Consider the following 26,293-nt stretch of genomic DNA (forward strand, 5'->3'; position numbering starts at 1 on the left):
TGACAAAAACACATCAAAATATTTCTAACTCCTTTTAAGAACATTTCTCCTAAAGAACTGCTATCTTGCTAGAAAAAGACTAGCTAGGGACTGGACTCCTGCCTCAGGAATGTTTTCACCAGCAAATCTGACCTGTCTCCTCTGCTGGTTCAGTAAAATAATCCTACTGTCAGAAATAATATAGAAGGAAGACATAAAAACAGATTCTGTATAACTTGGTATGCAACAAAATTTTGTAACCATACTGGCATATTCGTTACCTCACATGGCAATCAGAAATTAAGGGCATACTAATTAAAACCAAGTGATAATAGACTCAAGAAAGCGAAAAATATTGACTTGTACTCAACAACCCACAAAACATCCTTATTAGAATACAAAAAATTCCAACTTTATGAAATGATCATAAAATTATCAGTATAACAAATTATAATGCGGTCATTGTTACTGATGGTTTGAGTTACTTAATTTATTATTGATATTAGCATGCATTTATGAAATAAAACATATTCATCACATTTTCTGTTCCCAGGGAAGCTGGAATGCCATTAATACTTTTATGGAAAAAAGGTCAACACAAGGTGGCTCTTTTGTAATGCCTTATAAGCATTTAGTTAGAAAAGGTCACTTTTGTAACTAAATAAACATTCTCTAACATTTGAAGACATCTTGTTATAAATCCTAAAAATTCCTCGAGTGTAATTCTGTTCAAGTTATCTGATGTTTCACTTATGGGCATAAATGTGGCTGCCAAACATAAGCCTGTTTCACATTAATGAGTCTCCTCTAAAAAGAAGTTTGTCACTTTAAAAGATAAATCCATGCTGTGTAGAACATAACTTTGACCAATGGGGTAGTAGATAAGCCACCTTGTCCTCAATTTCACTTAAATTATATAGGCTTCTTTCTTTCAAAGGTTTCAACATGTTTTCAAATGCAAAGCACATGTATTAAAACTGGGAATTACATCATTTTAAAAATAATAATTTGAAAAAATAAGTTAGGATGCTACAATTATATAATCAGGTAATGGGATTTTAATTTTAGATCTTTTACTTTCAATTTAAGATTCTCCTCTACAGTCTAAGTTATAAATTACAGTCCTCTAATCAAGCATTTATACAAAGCCCAAACTCGATATAGTCTTTACAAACTCTAACAATAAAGAGTACCTGTTCATGTTTGTTAATGTTTGATCAGCCGATGGTGCACCAATTCTTTTATTACCAGCAAGGTTTTTACCACCACTCCCAGTGTATGTGAATTCATCACCTCGGTCCTGCAGGAGAAGATTTTTCTCATTAAGATACTTAAACCCAAGTATAATTTCATCAATTTTTGTTTCAGAGTCAGAATACTTGGTTAGGATGTTATGAATTGACATGTTCTCTTAAGGCATCTACCAAAATAAGACAAAATTCAAATGCAATCTTGTGTGTAATAATATACTTTCAAGTTATAACACTTGATCTAAAGATTTCACTTTAAAATTATATAGCTTCCAGCACCTCCAAAAGTGGCTATTCTCATGTGAACATATATAATCAATTAATCTATAGAATGTTACAAAATAAAATCTTATGATTTGGGAATATTGTTTCATTTAATGTAGTGTTATTAAAATAAACATCAATACTATATTAATAAATACTCCAAAACTGATTTCCCGATAGCAATCTATACCATAACCAAGTTTGCTGCTAAATTTAAAATTTAAAATCCTAACAGCATGGCAAGTTCCCCACATTTCACTCAAATTATATTCAAGTTAAATAATCACCTATCACTAATTGTATAGTGTCTACTAAATGTAAAAAATAAAAAAATGGCAAAAGACGGTACGTACACTAGCTTCACAAATATTTCTGTAGTAGCTATAAAATTATATTAGTATTAACTCTCTACCTCAAAATAAATTGATAGTAGTTAACTATCAGTATACAAATTAATTCTATTAAAACTATCTAAATAGAGGTTCTTTGATGCAAGATTCTTTTAATTAATTAGTTCAATTATTTTGCATCTTGTTTCTCCTTTGGCTTAAAAGTCATAGCTAAAATCTCATGGTTTTAAAAGTCTGTCCAAAGACCTTGAATTCACTTTTTGTTAATCCAATGTTGAGGTCTGCATTTTAAAGATTAGGCATTAAGGAATTTCATCTTTAGTATATATTCCATTTGAAGAAATTCTAATAAATAAGTATATCTAGAACACTCCAGAACACTTCTTAAATTGATCAGAAATAGTCTTCCAAATGGTATCTGGATTGACTTCACAATCTTCATATTCATAACCCTGTCAACTTTTAAAGTTATAATTGTGGTAGTGATAGAAAGGAAAAAGTGGTGGGAACTTGGACAGCCTAAGAGGGGCAACCTAGGCTAAACAGTGTTTAAAACAGAAGAACAAAAACATTTCTGATTATTCTTCAAGCGGCAAATAATCAACTAAAAATAGTTAAAATTCTATGTTATTAACTCATCTATATTTTAATCTTTACACCAATAAAATTATCATTGGGAGGAAAAATTGCCAGACTGTAAGAACTCAGTCAATATTGTATCAGGCTATTTTTCCTAAGGAAAATAATCAGCCTAAACTTGTTGCATTTTCTAATCCAGGCTCTCCTAAATTGTACCCATAAGGCAGGAGCTTAAACGAGATCGCTGCCTGGGAAAAGTGTACATAAAGAAGTCATCAGTTGCTCCAAAATGACTCAATTTCCCATGATTTTCCAATCTCTACTCTTCTTAGAAGCTGTAAAACAGCTGCCTAACACAATAAGCTGGGTGCTCCTGCTCCTGCCATCACCCTTATCAAGCAAAAGACCTTTACCCCAATCTTCTCACCCCACAAAACACTATCAGATATACATCGTAAAGCAAAATTAAAATCATTCAACTTTTCCCAGACACCTTGAATGATTCCTTAATTCATGGCTGCCTAGAAAATAGCCTCAATTTTTGCCAGTTTCTCTCAGAATACCTCTTATATGCCCACAAAACTGGGTACTAGCACTAATACTGTGAATATCTAACACACACTTACTGTGTGTGTATGAAAGTTAGGCTAAGCATTTTACATATTTTAATTCATTTAATCCTCACATCAACCCTAGGACATAGGTATTGTAAGCCCTATTTTATAGATGAGGCAGAGGAGTTCAGTAACTTGCCTAAGGTCCACAGCTATAAGAGATGGCACCGGGACACAAACCCAAACAGCTTGGCTCCAGAGTCTGTTTCTGATCACTGAGCAAACTACTTCGCAGGACAACTGTAAGAGGCAGATCATCTTGGGGAGTCCTCATTTCTCAGGTGAGGTCACCAAACATGAGACACTAAACTAGCATTTGATTAATTCTGAAGTTACGAGACTAAAATGTTAACTACTTTATCAGCAGGTATTCAATAGTTTCATGTCCATTCATCCAAACAGAACAAAGATCATTGGCTCCATGAATGTTATACCAAATTAAAGGTTTCAGAACAATTTTTTTCTTGAATGTGAAAAGCTGATTATTCAGGTTTCCTCCACCTATTTCTGTAGATTTGACTTGCCTACAATAAAAGATCAAAAGATTGAAAATGCTTACAAAATATAACATATTCAGATACATCTTAGTTGGCAATCTAAGCCTATGTGTTTTAGTCCTAAAATATTCTTTACATTACTTAATACTTAGAATTAACTGCTTGAGATATGTAATTAACAGCTCATCAGCACTTTTCTCCACAAATATTTTTTTTTTTCAATTAAAGCTTATTGGGGTGACAATTGTTAGTAAAGTTACATAGATTTCAGGTGTACAATTCTGTATTACATCATAAATCACATTGTGTGTTCACTACCCACAGTTAGTCCTCCTTCCATCACCATATATTTGATCCCCTTTACCCTCATCTACCACCCTCTTACCCCCAACCACAAATGTTTAATGTTTGGCTAGTAACTATATTCAAAAGATGGGGGAAAAAGGAAGTAACACCCATCCCACTTCAACTTGGGACTCATTGTTAGCTTTACAATTACATGTTTATATATTTCATATACTAAGATCAGCTTTTGAGCCAGACCACAGAATTGTCTGAATCCTTGTTATATGCCCAGAACTACATAAATTACCTCATTTAATATCAATGACTTTCTCATATAAAATTATGATAATATTTTTTCTATTTTACACATGGGGAAACTGAGGTTTAGTGGAGTTAAATAATTTGACTAAGGTCTCACACACAAATGTCAGAGCCCAGATCCAAAACAACTAGTTGGTTGCTAAAAACAAGTTAGAGACTCCACTTTTAGTTTGTTTTGTTATAGACCTGTAAAAGAAGTTCTAAGTGCTGACTGTAACAAGTATATAATATTCTTCGTATTCCTGAAAAATACTTAAGGGTATAGTTTCAAAATACGCATGTCAACTACTATACAACCTAGCAATTGTACTTTTGGGCATTTATACCAGAGATATGGAGATTTGTGTTTACAAAACCTTGTACACAAATGTTCATTGCAGCTTTATTTATAATAGACAAAAATGGGAAATAACCCAGATGTTCTTCCATGGGTGAATAAACAAACTGCAGTACACCTATGTCATGGACTACTACTCAGCAATAAAAAGGAATAAACTACTGATACAAGCCATAATTTGAGAATTATGCTGAGTGAAAAAAGTCAGTCCCAAAGGTTACATACCGTGTTTCCCCCAAAATAAGACTGGGTCTTATATTAAGTTTTGCTCCAAAAGATGCATTAGGGCTTATGTTCAGTGGAAGTTATCCTGAAAAATCATGCTAGGGCTTATTTTCCTGTTAGGTCTTATTTTCGGGGAAACACAGTACTATATGATTCCACTTATAAAGAATTTTGAAGTGACAAAATTTTAGAAATAAAGAACAGATTAGTAGATGTCAGGGGTTAAGGAGGGGTTGGGGGAGTAGATACAGGCCTGGCTATAATAGGGTTACAGGAGGAGGGATCCTGGTAAGGGAAATGTTCAGTGTCCCAAATGTATCAATGTCAGTATCATGGCTGGGATACTATACCACAGTTTTGCAAAATATGACCATTGAGGGAAACTGGGTAAAGGGCACCAAGATCTCTATAGTATTTCTAATGTTACATCAATCTACAATTATCCCCAAAATAGTAAGTTTAATTTTGTTTAAGTGAGCACTGTAGAGAATGTATTTTCATTGCAAAAATCAGTTACCACATGTATATATAAATCAAACCAATACACACAAAAATTAAAGACTGCCAAATGATTTACCTTGTGACTTTTATAAAACTGACCACTTCAACATAAAAGTCATGCTAAAAAGAGATAGGATTTGATACACCCTAGACAAAACTTCTGTATTTTCCTGAATGATCAAGACGGATTCTAAAAAACAAGGTTGTATTATGACTTACTACTTCATCTGCAAATCCACCAGCCAGGACAAGAGAATAAGCCCCATCATTACTTCGACCATGAATTCCACCAACATGGGGCCTATGCACACCTGCTTCGCTCACCTATAAAACAGATAAAGTCTCAAAATACCTTTGAACAGTTAGTTCAGTTACAATTACAAAACACTTTCACATATATTGTTGGACCCTAAAAGCCTCCTACTAAGAACTGCATGTCACCCAGAGTTCTACCTTCTGCTCACTGACATTACTTCGCCCCAGCTATATAGCTCTTAGTTTTAAGCTGATGATGCTTAAAACTGTTCAGGTCTAACATTCTGGATTTCAAAATAACTTTTATGTAATCATCAAATTATGTCTATTGGTATTTCCAGCTCCACTCGGGTCAAAAAGAATTTACTCAGTGTTCCAGATCTCTTCCCGTATTTCTCATCTTTGATTATGGCACTGTTCCCTAGCCAACTCAGAAAGGGAACAGTCATTGTAGCCTCAATCTTTCCCTTTGTTCTTCAAACCCATTTGTTCATAAATACTGCTGATATGATGTCCCAAATCTCTCAAATCCATCGTTTTCTCCTTCCACTGCAATAATCTAGGTTTGACTCATTATGTTTAAAAGACCTTTCTTCACTTCACTGCCTCCAGTTTTGTTCCTTCAAATCCATTCTACCTATTACAAACAGAATGATCCTTCTAAAAACAAATCTGCTATTAATTTTCTACTGCTTAAAATATATTAAATGGACTTATATCAAGCCCAAGTATTACACACTGTCCTCTCTCAATCTGGCTCCCACCTTATCTCCTTATCTCCAACTTCTCCTTTATGGAGTCTCTATGTTTGAACCCAAACTACTCAATGTTACTTATCTCCAGCTTCTCCTTTATGGAGTCTCTGTGTTTGAACCCAAACTACTCAATGTTACTTATCTCCAGCTTCTCCTTTATGGAGTCTCTATGTTTGAACCCAAACTACTCAATGTTACCCAAACATGCTACCCATTTTCTTAGTTTACTCATGCTATTCTGCTACATCAATGGCCTACTATTTTTCCCATATACCTTCAATTTGAAATAAGTGTCACTTCTTTGTGTACATTAAACTCCTTGAGAGAAGTATTTTAATTCATCTGCTTAACATACAATTGTTCTTAGCAGAGAAAAAGGAGCTGAAACCCAAGCCTGCATCTGGGCTAGAGAAAGAGGCACATGAGAAGCCCATGAGAAGCTGATAAGGGCAACAGAACCCGGATTTAGGCCTTGGAAGCACCAGGTACTTCAGAGGTTGATTCCCAATCTCACCAACCCTGATAAAAATAAATCTGTTCTAAATCTTCACGTTTTCTAAGTAGCAAATCCACTCTTCCAGTTGCTCAGGCAAACAACCTCAAAATCACCTTAGACTATACTAATGGGGCTTTTAGAGTTCAGTAATGAATTAGTGACAGGTATACACACACACACAAAAGAGGCAAACAACAAAGAAAGAAGACAATTAAAAACAAAGTGTATTTTTAATTGTATTTATATTTTATTGTATTTGTTTATAATATTTTGCTGTATTTATAGATCAAAAGTCTTAACAAGACAAACATTGAGTACTGATTTAGCCAAAATTATTTATAACCATTGCAAGGGCGGGAGGACAGTGTGTCTTAAACTAAATCTTCATCTTCCATAGAAGAAAATAAATATATAAAGACAAAAGCAGAATAATCAGGTCTTTCAGAAATGAGGTAAATCCAGAAGAAATTACTAAAATGTTAAAGTGGTTATCTCTGAGAAACAGAAAATGGGGACCAAAAAGGGTGGGTTTTTTAAATATAAGTCACATATTAGTATTTAACTTTTCAAGTTATGTATATGTATTACACTATTTTAATTTTAAAATGTTATCAATGGTCTAAACACCAGGACCACTCTATTCTTTTTAAACTAAAGTTCAAAATCCTGAGTGTCTCTAACTGGAAACGGCTCTACCTTTTTTTTTTCCACATTAAGTTTTTCATAATGATACAATTACCCTTCCAAAGAAGAAATCAGGAATAAATACAACAGAGACTTCTTCAAGGGGAAAACAGAAGTAATTTTATTTTTGGATTATCTGGCAGTTTCTCTGACCAGTATCAAAACAATCATTCAGGAGGATAAGCCCCAAAGAAAACACTTTGAGCTTTCTTAGAGTTCAACGACATTAAGTGAGAACTTACCGCATGACTTCAAGAAAAACATTAAGTATTTCAAACATTAAATTCTTGGCAAGAAAAATTCTTTAGAAAGCTTAACAATAATGTTAACTACCATAACTGTAACAGAAGAGTAAAACAAAGGCATAGCTGATATGTTAATTCCATAATGCATGGTCCTTTGTTCATTAAGCTATGAAGAAGAATCTACCCATCCTACAGAAAATCTTTCATTCTTACAACTGAATGCCATGTTATACTAGATAGTTCATTTACAATCAATACACAGTGATATTTGTTACAATTTGATCTATACTCAATTTTACCCTTTTAACTAAGCCAATTTAAAACATACCTGAACTCTAAATCTCCAAGTTGATCCAACAGGAATCCCAGGAATAGGTCCATAATGATTAGAAGGAACAATGGTACATTCTCTAGTTCGACCAACACAAGCCATTCCCTACAAGTCACAGAACAAGCTGTTTGAGAAATCAGTTATGTTAAAATTTTAATTCCCATAAAATGTGAATAAAAACCCGACTAGTTAGATGATTAACAATATATAACAATTTACACGATTAAAACAATTATAACATAAATTAATTTATATCAATAAACAATAGTTACTGTATTATATACTTACTATATTAAATATAGTATTTCTGATACTTAAAGTATCATTTATACCATTTCTACAATTGTTATTCAAACATTGCATTAGAGTTATTATGAACATTATAACTAGGAAGGAAAGGAGACTTTCTTCTTTACCCTGCCCCAGTCTCTCCGGCTTTCTGTACTAGCTGATGGCATCTTTGCTTTCTTTTTACTCATCTTCAGTCTTTCACCAGCCTTAACAACTTCATTGGAATCAGTTTTACAGGAAGGACAATACCTTTAAAAGAAAAAAAGAACTTTGATAATACTATATTAAAGCCAATAACAGAATAATGGCCTTTCTAGGTTAGAACGAGTTTTAAGATGTTATAATTAGTATATATTATAGAGCTTCAGCTGGTATTTAAGTATTAAACTCTTCAAAATAGTTACACGGCTAGGTTTGTCAAAACAAACAAAAAAAACTTGTCTTTCCTTTAGAGAACTGGAAAGATTTTAGCATCGCAAATTCTCAAATTCAGTTCAAAAGCCAGATACGCAGAGCCATCCCAATCAAATGGCATCATTATTTCTGATCTCATCACTAATCCTGAGAATGGAAATTATTCACTTGAAGTTCTTATCATTAAAACAAAAGTAGCAAGAATAGATGAGTTGAGACTGAACTATGCAACTGATAAATCTCCCCATCTAAGTTGGTTATTATAATTCTCAAAGTGAAAAATGTGTACTCTAAGTATTCAAATATGTTTTATTAGCCTTATCACTAGCTCAATTTTAATTCCCTATACTTGTTTGTCCGTTAGCCTATTTGTAGTTGGTCACCTACTATAACTTATACAGGCATACCTGGGAGATATCTCAAGCATGCTTTCAGACCATCACAACAAAATGAGTGTCACAATGAAGTAAGTCATAACCTTTTTGCTGGTGAAGGGCCTTGCCTTCAATTTGTAAAAAAAAAAAAAAAAAAAAAAAAAAAAAAAAAAAAAATCTATGAAGTATAATAAAATGAGATATGCCTGTACATCATCATAAGCTGCCTTAAATCATTTCTAAAAAGCAAAGTATAAGTATGTTTATAGAACGAAATGGGCTATTATCGTGTCCCCAAGGAATGGAAACTAGGGGAATATCCCAACAAAGATCAGCTGGCCGCTCCCCCCATTAGTCTTAAATTCCTTTTGTCCATATTTTCCATTTTACAGGCCCATTCCATATGGCCTGTAGAGGAAAGAAGAAGACACGTATACCCAACTAGTTAATTTTAACTGCCCAATTATGAGATATTTTTTGTTTAGTGCTATGGGATAGAAAACTGTAAATAATTCAGTACCTGATTCTGAGAAAATTAGTTAGGCAGTGAAATACAGACACAAATTCAAGGTAAAATTATGTATAAGAAAGCAATAAACACTATCAAGTGAAACCTCTCCTAATCAGGAAATCAGGAAGGCTTCCAAAAGTTAATTGGTTAAGAATATATTTTACCTGATGTGCTAACCTTTAAAACTAAAATTTTATCAAAGAGCTTATGGTTGTTAAATAGGTATGATCTCTGTTTGATGAGAAAATAAGTTCAAAGGTTAAATATCCAGACAACATGATTTGGAGAAGTAAGAAAGATTTAAGGTTAAGGAATTCCAGGTGAAGGACCTCAGTATGAATGTAGACATGTTCCATAGAGTAATCTGAGACAGTCTTCTAATTACATGATCCTAAAGTCATCCCTGGAATTCATTCCTTCATCAGGTTTGTTCAGAACCTCTTATGTGACAGGCACTATTTTGATGCTGGGAATAAAGGTTTGTGATCAAAATGTTTGTACACAGTAGTTAAGGAAAACTAACACATATAAAGGAACTACATCAGACTTATGGAGGTGGGAAGAGTGATCACAGCTATGTTTTTAGATAGTTAAAGCTTCTGAAGTGGTATTCCAGTGGGAACAAGAGGAATCAGTCATATGAAGAAGTGAGGGAAGGCATTCCAGGCAGAGACACGAAGTGGAACGGTTTTGAGAAAAGGAAGAAGTGTGTGTTATGAAGAACATAAAGATGGGCAGAGCTGAAGTTTAGTAAATAAAACGGATAGTGATAAGTGATGAGGTATGCACAGGCCAGGTCATAGATGGCAAGGGCTGAGATTTTATTCTAAGTACAATAGCAAGACATTAGGGGGTTTTCAACAGGTGAGTAACCTGATTCAGGACTCAGTAAGATCATTTTGCTGCTATGGGAGAAAGGAAGCTGGTAGACAATGTGAAAGAAAGGAGACTAATTAGGCATTTATTACAGCAACTCAGGGAAGAGATGGTGGTTTAGTCTGGGCAGGGGGCTAAGGTGAGAGAAAGATTATGGAGAACTGACAAGCCATGCTCATATATTACTGGATGGAGAGTATGTAAGGCAGGTGGTAAACAGGGACTCAAAGATGAAGGTATTATAGACTGAAGATTAGGAGAGGAGCAGGATTTTAGGGGGTGTTAGTAGAATCAAGACCACCATTCAGATTAATTTTGTGATGCCATGCAAGTAAAGTGAATAAAGGTTAGGGGAGATTAGATCTTGAGGTATAAGTTCAGAACCATTAGCTTGGTATTTAGTCTCATGATGAGATGAGGTCATCTAGAGAACATGCATGAAGACAGAAAACAAGTGAATAGTGCTTTGGGAAACTTTGAAATCTTGTAGGTGAGAGAAAACCAACAAGACACTAAGAAAGAAAGGTCAATGAAGTAGGAGAAATTAGATCATATGATATCATGCAATTTATAAAAACAGAGTTAGCAGCTGAGCAGTACAGTAAGAAGAGGACTGAAAAGTCACCATTGAGTTTGCAACATGGGATCCTGTCTGTGAGCCTGACATAAGCAGACATAGCAGAGTAGTGGGAATGAAAGTCAGACTGGAGTGCTAAGGTATGACTGGGAGGAGAGGAAATGGAAATAGTCAGCAGAAATAGCTCTTGAGAAGCTTTGCCTTGAAGGGAGCAGAGAGATAGAATAGGCAACTGGTGGGAAAAATGGGATCAAGGGAGTGTGTGTGTGTGTGTGTGTGTGTACACATACGTACGTATACGCACGCCCACACACATTTTGAAAACAGAAATTCTAGAACACTAATGAGAACAACCCAGTTATGGCACTTTGGGAGAGGAATTCACTGCAGGAGTGAAAAATGAAAAGGAACTGTGAGAGCAGGTAGAAGGGCTTGCATTGTAGAGAAGTAGGAACATATCACTCATAGAAATAAAAAAAAAGAATGAGTCTTCAGAGGAAGTGATGGTAAAATTCAGGGAGTTACCATGGGTGGGTAGTGATAGGGGATGAAAGGAAGAAGTTGTACCCCTTCCTTTTTCTATCATTCCTGCAGTGTTGTAATATAATAAAACCCTCCCAAGCTGTGTGTGTGTTGGGGTGGGTAGGGGGAAAAGGCACACAAAGGAATGGAGAACAATCTATTGTTTACAGTATCTGCTACCCTACTGTGACGCTAGTGTTTCTGAGTATGTCATCCTTCCAACTTGAACACCTTCCATGCTACCATATGATCTATAGTTTAAAAAGAAAAAAACAACTTAATATGTTAAAAAGTTCATTATAACTTCGACTGGGCACATTTTCCTCAGTCTCCTTTCTAATCATTTCTTTTCGTAGCTAACACTACTCAATAGAGGAAATATAGATTCTGTTAAGTATATCTGACCTTAATGCCTGGTTCTAGTTATTAACCTTATGGCATTAAATACAATAATCCATATAAAGCACTTTGTTAGTATCTAGCATATAGAGAACACTTAATAATTATTAAGTACTATTATCTAACATAATAGGTGCATGTAAAATAACTGGGGATAAAGGGAACCATCCACAAAGGCTTCCCAGATAGTCATATTTAAGTGAAAACCTAAAGAATAAATATCATCCTGAAGTCAAGCAAAGAGGAAAATGTTTCCAAAAAGAAAATGTGTCAAGTGTAAAAGCCAAAGAAGAGAAAGAACATGATTTTTGAAAGAGATGAAAGATATTTAATCTGGCTAGAGCATAGAAAATTTGGGGAAATGGAAGAGGAAAGGGATAACAAATGTAGCTGGAGAAATCAACTAAAAAATATTGTGCAGGGTCCTGTAAGGCAACATAATGCCTCTAAACCAAATGAGTAACACAATCAGATTTGCATTTTTGAAAGAACATAGACTCTGTGTGAGAAGCGACTGGAGGGATTAAATACGGAGCTAGAGACTGGTTCAGAAGCTGTTGTAAAGATCGAATAAAGGTTTCCATGCTAAATAACTACTAGCTCTACAATGATAAGCACTTCAACGTACATTACGTATCTTCAGAAATCTATTTTTAGTGGTTCAAATACCTATTTCACACTCAGTTTTTAACACAGTAACAACAAAACCCCGGAAAATCATACCAGTACTCCTCTTCGGGGACCTTATCCAAAGGTGGATTCAGGCAGTAAATGTGATAGGCCATGTTACATTCGTCACAAAGAAGCTGCATGCTGGGTTCCTGTTTTCCACCACATACACGACAGGAGCAAGAATGGCAGTTCTTATCTGGGTCTCCGCCACAAAAGTCACATTCAGGGTCATTTTTCCCTAATTAAGAACAAAAGTATAGCAAGCCCCGTCTTAAAATCATTTTTATAGCTATGAATCGTATAAAGAAAAACTTACAAAAATGGCATACAGATTTTTTAATGAAGAAAAGGGAACCATAAGGAATAATCAAGTATCGGATTTTAGGAATAAACACCAGAGCTTCATTCTAGGCTTATGAATCAAATGTTCAGGGAGGGGCCCAGGCAGGTGCCAGTAATAAATCTAATTACCCTCAACCACGAGGACATTGTACTTTAGCCTTAGAAGTCTGCATTGACTAGATTCACGGCTCCCCAAATCAGCACCAAGATACCCACAGACAATGCAGTGAACTCACTGGGAAACCATATCTTAAAATTATGCAGGAAATGCAACACCATATTGAATAAAGTTGTTTGGACCTACCTATTTAATAAATGGAACTATTAAGTACCATCTTTTCTGCAGATCCAAACCTTTCCTTGGCTGAACTAGGAGGGAGAGGGCTGTGAGGAGTTAGCAGGCCCATTTCAGTTCCCATACAAGCTGTGCCCCCAACGTTCGCTTTATTAAGACAGAAGTAGCATTTCCAACTCAGTTGATTTTTATCTTACCTGTCAATTAGTTAAGGACTCTGGCAAATAGGAGGTACCATTTATTGCCCCCTCCTCATCTAAATCCAAACACCTTTAAACAAAGTGTTCCCTTTAAAATTTAGGTATGTACAAAACAAAGTCTTACAGTAATGTTCTAAACACCAAAAGTTAAACTTAAATGTCAATCAAAAGAGGAACAGTTGGATAAATTTTATGAAAAAACACAGAGGTAGCCAGGTATATTAAATTAAAAAACGAAATAGAATAACATTTTTAAACAAAATTGTTTAAATACACAAAGATAAATTATATAGCTAGAGGAAGATGTCTAGAATGACATACATTGTTAGAGTGATTGATTACCTCCTGGGAGTTCTATATTATTTGAATGTATATAGTTCTATACTATGAATTTCTTACAAATGTACACATTTGTGAGGAAATTTGCCATATCGTGGCTGATCTAGCAATATAAGGAAAATGGGGAAAAATCTGACAAATGAGAGGAGGAAGAAGGAAAAGGCTATCGATTTTAGTACTAACTTTCTGATTGATGATTGCCTATTCTTACTAAGCAAGATTACAATTTTGTTTCACTTCTACTAAAGTAGCTGTAATGTGACAACATGTAAGTAATGGAAATATAATAGCTAAAATGCCAAAGGCATGTTTTACTATAATGTGGTTAAGCATTAGAGAACAAAAAGATATATGCAGGTATACTGAGTGAGAGAAAACAGAAAAACACAAGAATAACCTAGTCAATCTTGGTTTTCTACTGTGTTTACTGAGAAAGACTAAGTCACATTAAATAGGTTTACTCATCAAGTTATCTTTATTTCTAAGACATAACCATACAAGTAGTCATACAGAATGTGCCTTAAAGTTCTTAATTCAAATCTAGCTATATTAACATTGCAGCCTCAAAAAACTGGAATGGCCTAGACTGGTAATGTGGAAGTCTATCGATCTGTTCAAGTTCTTGTCTTGTAATCTTGCACAACTGTGGTAAGAAGAGGTTAGGCAGGACTCAATTCGTCTTGAGTATTTCTTTTCCAGCATATACCAGACATTGACATGTAGCCTAAACTTAATGGACTGCTCACCATAAAAACTTGAGAATTAAGAAAGTATGAGACACTATAAACTATTTGGAAAGACTGCAAGTGAATCATGAATGAAAAAACCCAGAATCTAGTCCCACCTCTGTCACCAAGTAGCTGTATGATATTAAGCAACTAAAATATGTACAATGAAGAGGTAGGGCTATATTCTAAGGATTATATAAACCTCATTTACCACCTCCCAGAAGTTTAAGGATCAATCGGCACTATTATTCTCAGGCTCTACTAGTATAACAAGTCTTATTATTAAAAATTAATTTTGGATGGCCACAAAATCACTGAAGTGGGATTTTTATGTTATAGTGGGAAACTATAATAGAGGAAACAGCAAGAAAAATGGCAACAAAATGCCAACATGAGAAAACATTTCTTTGAAAACAAATTTTATCATCTGAGAAAACTCCATTAGACTGAAAAGGATCTTAGATCAAAACTTCTGTCTTGAAAATAAATTTGTATAGTCTACAGTTTTACACTGCCTCAAAAGTTATTCCCTGGCCAATTAAAATGACAATCATGTACAACATATGTAGTCTAAGCCCACAAAAAACAAAATCATACTTAAAAACTTTCCATCTGCCAATGAAAGAGGATGGGCTCCAGGTTTCTCGATCTTGAAGATTTCATTTACGAATGTTATCTGGCAGTCATTTAATTTTCCTTCAGAACCCCTATTTAAAAAAAAAAAGAAAGAAAGGTTAACTTCTGCCAGCAAAATCTTATGCAAATAATAATTAAAAGTCAATTTAGAAACTCACTGAACTGTTTACAAATTGTGATTTATACCGTGTTTCCCCGAAAATAAGACCTAGCCAATCAGCTCTAATGCGTCTTTTGGAGCAAAAATTAATATAAGACCCAGTCTTATTTTACTATAATATAAGACCGGGTCTTTAATTATAATATAATTATACTATGCTATAATAAACTATACTATACCATACTATACTAATAATATAATACCAGGTCTTATTTTGGTCGGGGAAATACAGTAATTATTCCAATTACTCTGAGTTATTGTTTCCAGTAGGGAAAAAAATACACCACTAATTAGGTAATATTCGATGTTATTAATAATCATTAATTATTAATAATAATTCGAAGTTATTAATAATTAGTACAGTAATTATTCCAATTACTCTGAGTTATTGTTTCCAATAGGGAAAAAATACAATAGTAATTAATTAATATTCGAAGTTAAGTGTAATTTAGTGTAGTATTAGGAAAAATATTTAGAGACATCACTTAGATTACGTGGTAAGAAGATAGCTACTTTGTAAATTTAAGTTAAAGACTAGAAAGAATGATACTTTCAACTATAATAAAAAAATTAAACACATTTCCAATAAATATACTAAATTTCTAGGTAAAAAAATGAAACCATTAAAAAGAAAAACCTGTTTGCATGTGTTTCTTCTAAGTCTCCTGCTATGACTATGGCTATGTACATTTCCCCTTTTAATGTCAACTTTTGCTTTATATTTTTGAAGCTATATTATTTGGTACATACAGATTTAGGATTCTTAAACCTTTTTATGAAATGTCTCTATTTCTACTAATGAATTCTGCTTCAAAAGTATACCTTTTGTGGTCAGCATTTGCTTGATGGCTTTACATCCTTTCATCTTCTCTTTTAAAATTGTTAATGTCAAATACACAAATGCAGAAAACTCCATAGACAAATATATAGTTTAACAAAATATAAGGTACATATCCTTGTAATCACCAACCATGACAGGAGATAGAACTGCCAACTACTGGGCCAACCTGGTGGCTCAGGCAGTTGGAGCTCCGTGCTCCTAACACCAAAGGCTGCCGGTTTGATTCCCACATGGGCCAGTGGGCTCTCAACCACAAGGTTGCCGGTTCGACTCCCACAATGGATGGTGGGCTGTGCCCCCTGCAACTAACAACGGCAACTGGACCTGGAGCTGAACTGCGCCCTCCACAACTAAGACTGAAAGGACAACAACTTGACTTGGAAAAAGTCCTGGAAGAACGCATTGTTCCCCAATAAAGTCCTGTTCCCTTTCCCCAATAAAATCTTTAAAAAAACCAAAAAAAAGAACTGCCAACTACTTCAGTCCTTGACATGCTCCCACCCAAGAGTTACATTTACCTTAATTTTCTTCCATCTTAACACCTGTCTGCCTCCCTAAGCATATGATGTAGTTTTGCCCATGTTTTTCAGGAATAAGACAGGGATGCCCACTCTCACCGCTGTTATTCAACATAGTGTTGGAAGTCCTAGCCAGAGCAATCAGGCAAGAAAAAGATATAAAAGGCATCCAAATTGGGAACGAAGAAGTCAAACTGTCACTTTTTGCACATGACATAATTCTTTATATAGAAAACCCTAAAGACTCCACCAAAAAACTGTTAGAAACAATAAACAAATACAATATAGAGGCAGAATACAAAATCAATGTACAAAAATCCATTGTATTCTTATATACTAACGAGGAAATTTCAGAAAAAGAAATGAAAAAAAACCAATTCCATTTCCAATTGCAACAAAAAGAATACCTAGGAATAAACGTAACAAACGGTGTAAAGGACCTTTACACTGAAAACTGAAGACATTATTACAAGAAATCGAAGATGAAACAAAGAAATGGAAAGATACTCTGAGTTCGTGAATTGGAAGAATCAACATAACTGAAATGGCCACATTACCCAAAGCAATATACAAATCTAACGCAATCCTCATCAAAATTCTAATGGCATTTTTAAAATACGTGAAACAAACAGAAATCATCAGATTTGTAAGGAATCAAGAAGACCCGGACTAGCCAAAGCAATCCTAAGAAGAACAAGACTAGATGTATCACACTCCCCTGACTTCAATTTATATTACAAAACGACAATAATCAAAACAGTATGGTATTGCAGAAAAACAGACACACAGACCAATGAAATAGAATTGAAAACTCAGAAATAAACCCACATATATATAGGCAGGTAATTTTTGACAAAGGAGCCAAAAAACATACAAGGGAGAAAATAAAGCCCTTTAATAAATGGTGCTGGAAAAACTGGAAAGCCACATGGAAAAGAAATAAACTAGGAATTCTATCTGTCACCACCTACCAAAATTATCTCAAAATGGATCAGAGACCTCAATATAAGACTTGAAACAATAAAATACATAGAAAACATAGGCACTAAACTTACGGACCTTGAGTTCAGAGAGGATTTTATAAATTTGACCTCAAAGGCAAGGGAAATAAAAGCAAAAATAAATGAATGGGACTATATCAAACTAGAAAGCTTCTGTACAGCAAAAGAAACCGTCCACAAAACAGAGGCAACCAAGTGAATGGGAGAAGATATTTGCAAACAATGCCTCCGTTAAGGGGCTAACATCCAAAATATATAAAGAATTTGTATAACTCAACAACAAAAAAACAAATAATCCAATTAAAAAATGGGCAGAGGACCTGAACAGATACTTCTCTCAAGAAGACATACAAATGGCCAACAGACATATGAAAAACTGTTAGACTTCACTAGCTATTAGGGAAATGCAAATTAAAACCACAATGAGATACCACGTCACAGCTGTTAGAATGGCTATCATCAACAAGACAAGGAGTAACAAGTGCTGGAGAGGTTGTGGAGAAAAAGGAACCCTCATATTCTGCTGGTGGGAATGCAAACTGGTACAGTCACTATTGAAAACAGTATGAAGGCTCCTCAAAAAATTAATAGTTACCAAACAACCCAGCCATCCCTCTTCTGGGTATTTGCCCCAAAAATCTGAAAACATTTATCTGTAAAGTTCATTGCAGCATTAGTCACAGTGGCCAAGACATGGAAACAATCAAAGTGTCCTTCGATAGATGACTAGAGAAAGAAGATGTGGTACATGTATGCAGTGGAGTATTACTCAGCTACAAGATGAAGCACTGCCATTTGTGACAACATGGATGGATCTTGAGATTATCATGCTAAGTGGAATAAGTCAGACAAAAAAAGTCAAGAACCATGTGATTTCACTCATATGTGGGATATTAAACTGAAAGCAACAAATGAACAAGACAAAGACTCATAGACACAGACAACAGTTTAGTGGTTACCAGAGGGTAAGGGGATAGACGGATAGAAGAGGGTAAAGGGCATCAAATATATGGTTATGGAAGGAGAACTACCTGCCTCTGGGCGGTGAACAGACAATGCAATATATAAATGATGTATTGTAGATTTATACACTTGAAACCTATATAATTTTACCAACCAATGTTACCCCAATGAATACATAAAAATAAAAGAATGCTCTAATCTATAAATTCCCGTACTATCGCTTTCTTCATTGCACTTTGTTGAACTACAACAAAGTGTTTGTAATTCATTTGTTCTATAGAGTTCCCCATAGTCTTGATTTTGATATTTGCATTCCCCAAACATACTTTAAATAGTGTTTCTGGTGTTTGTATTTCCAGTAAATTGATAGTTGGATTCATAGTAGAAGTAAAAAATCCTTGGCCCACTGCCTGTTTTTGTAAATAAAATTTTACTGGAACAAGCTATGCCTACTTGTTTATGTATTCTTCATGGCTGGCTTCCTGCTACAATGGCAGAGTTGAGTAGTTTTGACAGAGACCATCTGGCCACTGAAGGTTAAACTATTTAGTATTCTGGCCTTTTACAAAAAAATTTTGTCAAACCTTGCTATAAATGCTTAATCAAATCCAGGTTCATTTTTTGGTAAAACTATTTATAGGTCTATTTCCATCAGGAAGCATCTAGTTATTTAGTGGTCTTTTCCTATGATGACAGCAGCCACAGATGCTCAATGCCTAGATTCACCAGGGATTAGAAAATGTTGATATTCCAGTTCTATCATTTCCTTCTCATTTATTTACTGGAATAATTCCATAAAGAGAAACTTGACTTCATGAACTATTTGCTGAGTCGGTGGTATAGCTCATTTAACAAATATAGATTAAATGCTTTCTTTAGCAGTTTTTAAAAGTAATAGTTCCTTTAACATCCTACATAGGGGACCAATGATTTTCTATATTACTAGGAATTCACATATTTGAGGTGTTTCAATCCACTGTAGTTATTTATTTTCCTTATCAATGTTCAAATTGTCTCATCTTTGGCCATTGGGATCATCCAGTTGACTCCCAAATTTTTCTGACAAGACTTAGCACTTTGTGGGCTTCCTTGTTATCCATAAGACAAGATATTCCAAGTTTACCTTGTACATTTTCTTCCCCCAGCCTGGAGTCCTATCTCCAAGGAAGCTTGGTTTCTTTTAGGTGGACATGGTATTTCAAAACCACAACCTAGCACTAGAAAAGCTTATTGCAACTGGACTGCTCACTGTTTCTAGGCTTTTTCAGTGGACAGAACTAGAATTGAAACATGCACATTAACACATTGCAGCAAATACCTCATGAGTTCATATAAATACTTTCTGAAAATTCAGGACTAAAAGGTAAATTTACTTTTTAAAAAACAATCATGTATCTGTTTCTCCTTTTTTCCCCAATCAGAAATTCCTAGTTCTCAAAGACACCAGTGATGCCAAAATTAGAAAGCTACAAATACTTCTTTGTTTTATCTCACATTACACACATTTCTCACCAGTTGTCATTATGATTGCTGAAAATACTTTAAAATTTCTCCATATATTTCTCCCATATCTTAGTTATATTTACAGCATCAGGTCATATAACCATTACGTATTATACTTTCTCCTTTATATATCTCCTTTAGCCTTAGTTCTAAAGGTAGCAATATTTTTAATGTTTACAATTACTCTTTGTTAAATTCTCTTCGATCATCTCGATGGTCTGAATCTAGTTCTTTAAACAATCCCCCAGGCAAGGTTCAGGAGTCCAATGCCTCTCCTAGTTCTTCCAAGTTTATGAGTGTGGTCTCCAGCCTTTATATTGAAGGCCAGTTGGGCTAGACTTCAAATCCTTGGCTCACCTTTGCTTGACTGATGCATGTCTTTTTGGGATGCTTTCCTTGTAAGGGTGTTATCCTAGTTCCTTCTTTTTTATTTTTCTTCTAATTTTGTATGGAATTTGACATCAATGCTTTTCTTTCTCTTGTTTTCGTAAAACTGATTTGCTGAAAACTTTAGATGGTATAATTTTACTTAGCTTTGCTAGTTCACAGCCAGAGAGTTCCACAGAGAGTTCACATTTTTTGTTGCTTTCTGAAGAAGCATTCAATACTATGGCAATTAATCTGATTGGATAGAAATCAGATCAGTAGTTGTCTGGGGCCCAAGCTGAGTGTGGTGGTGGTGGTCCCACCACCACCTATGTTCCTATGGGCCCCCCACACTTTAATGGGGGCCCACAGGAACTTTTGGGGATGATGAAAATGTTCTATATCTGGATTATGGGTAGATAACTTGTCAATATTCACTTGATATGTACTACATATTAATGGATTAAATTATGCTTCAAAACTTATTTTTCTTAAAAAGACACTATGGAAACTTACTTTCTGAAATCTCCTGTCTTTGTTCACCTCCCCTGTTTTTAACTGGACCCTTTTCCACTTTACTGTCCCTGTCTTACTCAATTTGGATTGCATTCACAGTAGTTTCTTCTTAGCATGGGGCTTTGTCCTGAATTGGAGCTTTAGCTGACTGATTTTGAGAGTTCATAGGGTTCTAATCCCTTTAGACCTCACTGCAAACTGCGTGTACTCATCCAAACTGGGGTGCCTATCCCTTCTAGCTTCATCTGTTGTATGTATTACATAACAAATCACCGTAAAACTAGCATCATTACAGTTTCTGTGGATCAGAAATTTAGAAGGAGCTTAACTAGGTAATTCTGGCTCAAGATCTTTCACGAGATTTCGGTCAAGCTGCTGGCCAGGGCTACATTCTCATCTCAAGGTTCAACAGGGGAAAGACTGACATGACAGGCTGTCTGAATTCTTACAACACAGCAGCTGGCTTCCCTCAGAGGAAGTGCTATCCGAGAGAGCCCCAAATGGAAGTGTCAGTGTTGTTATAACCAAATCTCAGAAGTGGTATACAATCACTTCTGCCATATTCTGGTGGCCACACAGAGCAACCCTCGTAAAATATGAGAGGGAACTATGAGTACCAGGAAGCAGGAATTACTGGAGATCATTCTGAAAGGTGGCCACCATAGCTGCTATTCTTAAAACAGCTTGCTGAGCTAATTGATTATTTTGTAGTTACTTGGTCCATCATATACCCTGTAGTACCCTCTTCTTCCTCGTGCACAGACACTGACACCACTAAGGTCTTGTAGCTGTCAGTTGTTTATCCCACCAGCTATTTTGGTGTTTGTGGGGAACACCAGGTCACTGTAAACAGTTGCAGATGTTGCCCAAGAGTTTTGGATATTTTAGTCGCTCTAGACGTTTTCATAAGGACATCTAGGGAAATTAAAAATCTATGCTGTTGTCATCTTAGAATCCGTCCATTCTTGTATTTTCACCTTCTGTGACTTCATATTTAATTAAGGAGTCTTTCTTACAAGCAGTATATGGGTTTTGTTTTTTGTTTCAATCTAGTCTGTTGATCTTTTATCTTTCATTGTAACATTTAGTTCAAATACAGTTAATATAATGACTGATATATTTGGGTGTCTATCATTTTACTATGTTTTCTATTTTTATCCACCTTTTTGTGTTACTTTTAATTGCCTTCTTTTGGATTATTCTAATATTTATTATTCCATTTCTACTCTCTTCACTTGCAAACATTTTATTTTTAGTGGTTCTTAGGGGTTGCATCATGCAAACCTCACAAATCAAACTATTTTAAGCTTACTTTCTCTGCTTCACTGACAATGCCAGAATCTCACATCTTCACTTACCAACCCCAAGTTTCGCATGGTTGTCATGTGTTTTATTCTACACATACTTTAAACTTCACTATTATTGTTTTGAATAATCTATTTGTACTTACTCATATAGTTACCATTCCTGTTCTTAATTCCTTCCTGTATTTCCATGTTTTGATCTGAGATCTCCTTCCTTTTGCTTAAAGAACTCCCTTTAAGTATTTTTCTTAGTGCAGGTCTGTTGGTGTTGAATTCTCTCATATTTGCTTTAACAATGTCTTTAATTTGGCTTCATTTTTGTAGGATATTTTCATTAGAACTGTATTTCTAAGTTGAGAATTTTTTATCAGTGTTTTCAGATGCCATTCCATTGTTTTCTAGTTTACATTATGTCTGATGAAAAATCACTCATCTTCCCTTCGTTTTAATCTTGAGTTTTCAACAGCCTTATGCCACTGTGTTTTCTTTACATTTATCCTGCTTAGGGCTCACAAAATTTCTTCAATCTAGGCAGATATCTTTTATCAATTTGGAAAATTCTAGCTACTACATTTCAAATATTGTTTTCATCATACTTTCTCTTTTTGGGAACTGTAAATAAATCCAGCACATACCTTTTCACTAAGTCCCATATGTCTGTCTATTCTGTGTTGTTTTCAATGTTGCAGTTTAAAATATTTTCATTGACTTGCCTTTTAGTTCACTAATACTATCTTCTACTGTATCTTACCTGCTGTTAAGCCAATCTAATGAGATGTTAGTTTCAGATACTATATTATTTAGTTCTTGAATCTCCATGATTATATTATAGATTCCAATTTTCAGTTGAAATTCTCCATCTTTTCATTATAACAAAGACTGTACACACTAAAGGATGAGGCTACCCAATAAACTATGACAGTAAATTAAAATTTAGATAAAATAAACACTCCTAGGAAATCTGAATAGTCCTATGATCATTACAGAAATTGAATCAATCAAAAAATTTTCCCACAAAGAAAACTCAGCGACAGAGGACTTTACTGACAAGTTCTACCAAACATTCAAGAAAAGAACACAAATCTACCATAAGCTAGAAAAATAATATTCCACCAAATTAATCTATAAAACCAGCATAATTTGTGAAGCACAGCTAGACAAGAAACTTTAACATGCACATTTTACTCAACACACATTCAAAATCTTATACAAAATATCATCAAATCAAACCCAGGAAAGCATATCCACAAAATACCTATATCAAACATTAACGGACTTTTTTTAAAATTAATTATTGACTACTCATACAATAAACTCTATTCAGAAGAATTGGACTAAAAAGATGGTGATAATATTTTCCCAAGTGTAAAAGGGTAGTTGTGAAACAATGCATAGAACTATATCACTTGAGGGAAGTATCTAAAAGTTTTTTTTAAAAGATTAATGATGAAAATACCTAAATGATTTGGTATTTTGATGATTTTACCTTTTGAATTTTCTTCATTAAGCTTGTCAAATTCTGCAGGTTGAAGAAAATTACTATAAAGGAAAATTTCAGATAGTCTTACGAGTCCAGTAAATAGCTGGTTACGCAGACATTCACAGCTATTACATCAACACAGATCCTCATAGCAACCTGGCCATTGAAATGTTCTTGTATATTATTTGGCTTAATCTATAAGAATCCTGTGAGGTAAGCAAGGACTTCTCTTATAGAACACTCAGTTATCTCCAACATCCTTTCAAATATACCTCTAGCATTAAAGTAGCTATGGAGATTTAAGGGCCATTCTTAATAAAAAAATTCTCAAGAATGTAAAAAAATTTTTTTTCCATCTTTCATAGATTCCTGTTTTTAAACTAAGGAACGTGTGCTTAATATCTAAAAATTACATCCCTTGATTAATTCAGTAATTAAATGGCATCCATGAAGAGACTCTTACCCCAAGAAAATGTTCGCACGAAGTTCTTTTTTGGTCCTGGAGATTGTCTTCAATGCAGTAATTTCTGCATCAAACCAAAATCCTCTATTACTAGGACTTTCTACATTGTAGTTAACCATTACCACATCACCAATATTTAGTTCATTCCATTTCAAAGTGGTTCTAGCTCGTGGTCGAAGATCCTTCACATTTATTTCTACAGTACCACTTTCTGGGTATCTGAGGAGAGAGAAAGAGAACAATCATAGAACACTGCTTAGGATAACTGCTAAAGAAGACTACAATTACGTGTAACATATATAAAAACTTAATATTATTCTAATGGCACTTATTTATTCATGACTTTAACTGCCAGAATAAATAATTCTTGATAATATCTTAGTGAACTATTCTTTGCTAGCTTGGGAGGGGGTGGCTATAGGGGTGGGAGTACAGTTAAGTAAAAGAAACACAAGTGGTTTTTTTTTCCACATTGTCTTAACTCAAGTTTAAGAATTAGTTTTTAAAAATTATTTTTTATTATTCAATTACAGTTGACATTCCGTATTATTTTATATTAGTTTCGGGTGTACAGCATAGTGGTTAGACATTTATATAATTTACGAAGCGAACCCCCCCCCCCAACTAGTCTAGTACCCACCTGGCACTATACATAGTTATTACAATATTAAGAATTACTTTAATAGGAGTAGATGCTAAGCTCTTCCTGAATTTGGAACCACTTCCAGCTCTGCAAGCTCTTCCTGAATTTGGAACCACTTCCAGCTCTGCCATTTGCTTTTTAATACTAAGAACATGAACCCAGTACGTTTCAATAGACTCAGTTTTTCCAGTTAGAAAAATAAAAGTCTAGTTCTTACATGCAGCCAGCTCCCTAGTAATGGCAAACAAAAACAGAAACAAAGAAACTCCAGAATTTTTTATCTATCAGAAAGTAGAACCATGTAAAAGAATTCTAACAGAACCTTGATTTTCTGTTTGTAAAGGTAAACTTAAACCTACATCTGACCTGAACTTAAAGCTTCCAATTTTAGGCCTAATTTCTAGTATCAGCAGACAAAGGACTGCAATGTAACAGTCCACAATGGTTTCTATAAAATTAAGACCTGTCACCTTTATGTATTGCTTGGTATTAGCAGGACAAAGAAATGAATAACATCTGGTCTGTGCTCTTGGAAAGCTCAATCTATTGGGGCAGACTAAACTACCACAGCAGAGGTTCTCAAAGTGTGGTCCCCAGACCAGCAATCAGCATCATCTGGGAACATATTAGAAATGCAAACTCATGGGCTCTACTTCAGATCTACTGAGTCAGAAACGCTGGGAATGAGGCCCAGCAATCTATCTTCACAAATCCTCTCAGAAATTCCAAAGCATGTTCAAGTTTGATAACCTATTATGCTATCGGAACACAATAATGAAATATCATAGCCCAGTGTGACAGCATTAATAAGGTAATAGAAACTAAGGGAAGAGACCACCAACCCTTAACCTACTTAGTGGCCTGCTCAAAATGTAAGTCCGCCTGAAGGTGGAAACAGCTCTAGCAGCTAGCCTTGGTTCTTCTGAATCAAACAAGAACTACCGTGTTTCCCTGAAAATAAGACCTAGCCTGACCATCAGCTCTAATGCGTCTTTTGGAGCAAAAATTAATATAAGACTCTTTAATTTTTGCTCCAAAAGACACATTAGAGCTGATGGTCCGGCTAGGCCTTATTTTCGGGGAAACACGGTATGCAAGCCTAAAACTCGCACAGAAATCTAATTCATTTAGAATAAATGGATTAATCCTTGTTGGGATCTTCAGTTAATTAACTCATTAATCAAGTCACTTCAATTTTTAGTTAATTGAAAATCTCAGGATTAGCAAGGGGTCCATGTTATCCTCTCAGTGCCCTAATTCCCTTCTACCATAAACCTTCCAAATAACTATGCAACCTTTCAGACAGCAAATGGTGAGGGGGTGGGTTTAACCCTAAAAAAAAAAAAAAAAAAAAAAAAAAAAAAAAAAAAGCCATTCTGTCTTCACATAGC

At 34.8% G+C, this 26,293-nt stretch overlaps 1 protein-coding gene across 3 annotated transcripts in view; it reads right to left on the reverse strand.

Moving 5' to 3' along the window:
• The window catches only part of UHRF2 (ubiquitin like with PHD and ring finger domains 2), a 70,589-nt gene that overhangs the window by 12,421 nt on the left and 31,875 nt on the right, over positions 1 to 26,293 (reverse strand). For 2 of the 3 annotated variants that reach the window (XM_081066756.1, XM_081066758.1), the window contains exons 4-10: positions 24,260 to 24,478; positions 15,106 to 15,215; positions 12,656 to 12,842; positions 8,385 to 8,508; positions 7,966 to 8,073; positions 5,422 to 5,526; positions 1,173 to 1,279 (exon numbers count right to left, since the gene is read on the reverse strand). In XM_081066756.1, coding sequence (XP_080922882.1) covers positions 1,173 to 1,279; positions 5,422 to 5,526; positions 7,966 to 8,073; positions 8,385 to 8,508; positions 12,656 to 12,842; positions 15,106 to 15,215; positions 24,260 to 24,478 — 960 coding nt within the window. The remainder of the gene's footprint in view (positions 1 to 1,172; positions 1,280 to 5,421; positions 5,527 to 7,965; positions 8,074 to 8,384; positions 8,509 to 12,655; positions 12,843 to 15,105; positions 15,216 to 24,259; positions 24,479 to 26,293) is intronic. The other variant, XM_081066757.1, reaches the window with a different exon arrangement.

Source organism: Rhinolophus hipposideros (assembly GCF_964194185.1).
Source record: "Rhinolophus hipposideros genome assembly, chromosome: 11".
Lineage (NCBI taxonomy): Eukaryota > Metazoa > Chordata > Mammalia > Chiroptera > Rhinolophidae > Rhinolophus > Rhinolophus hipposideros.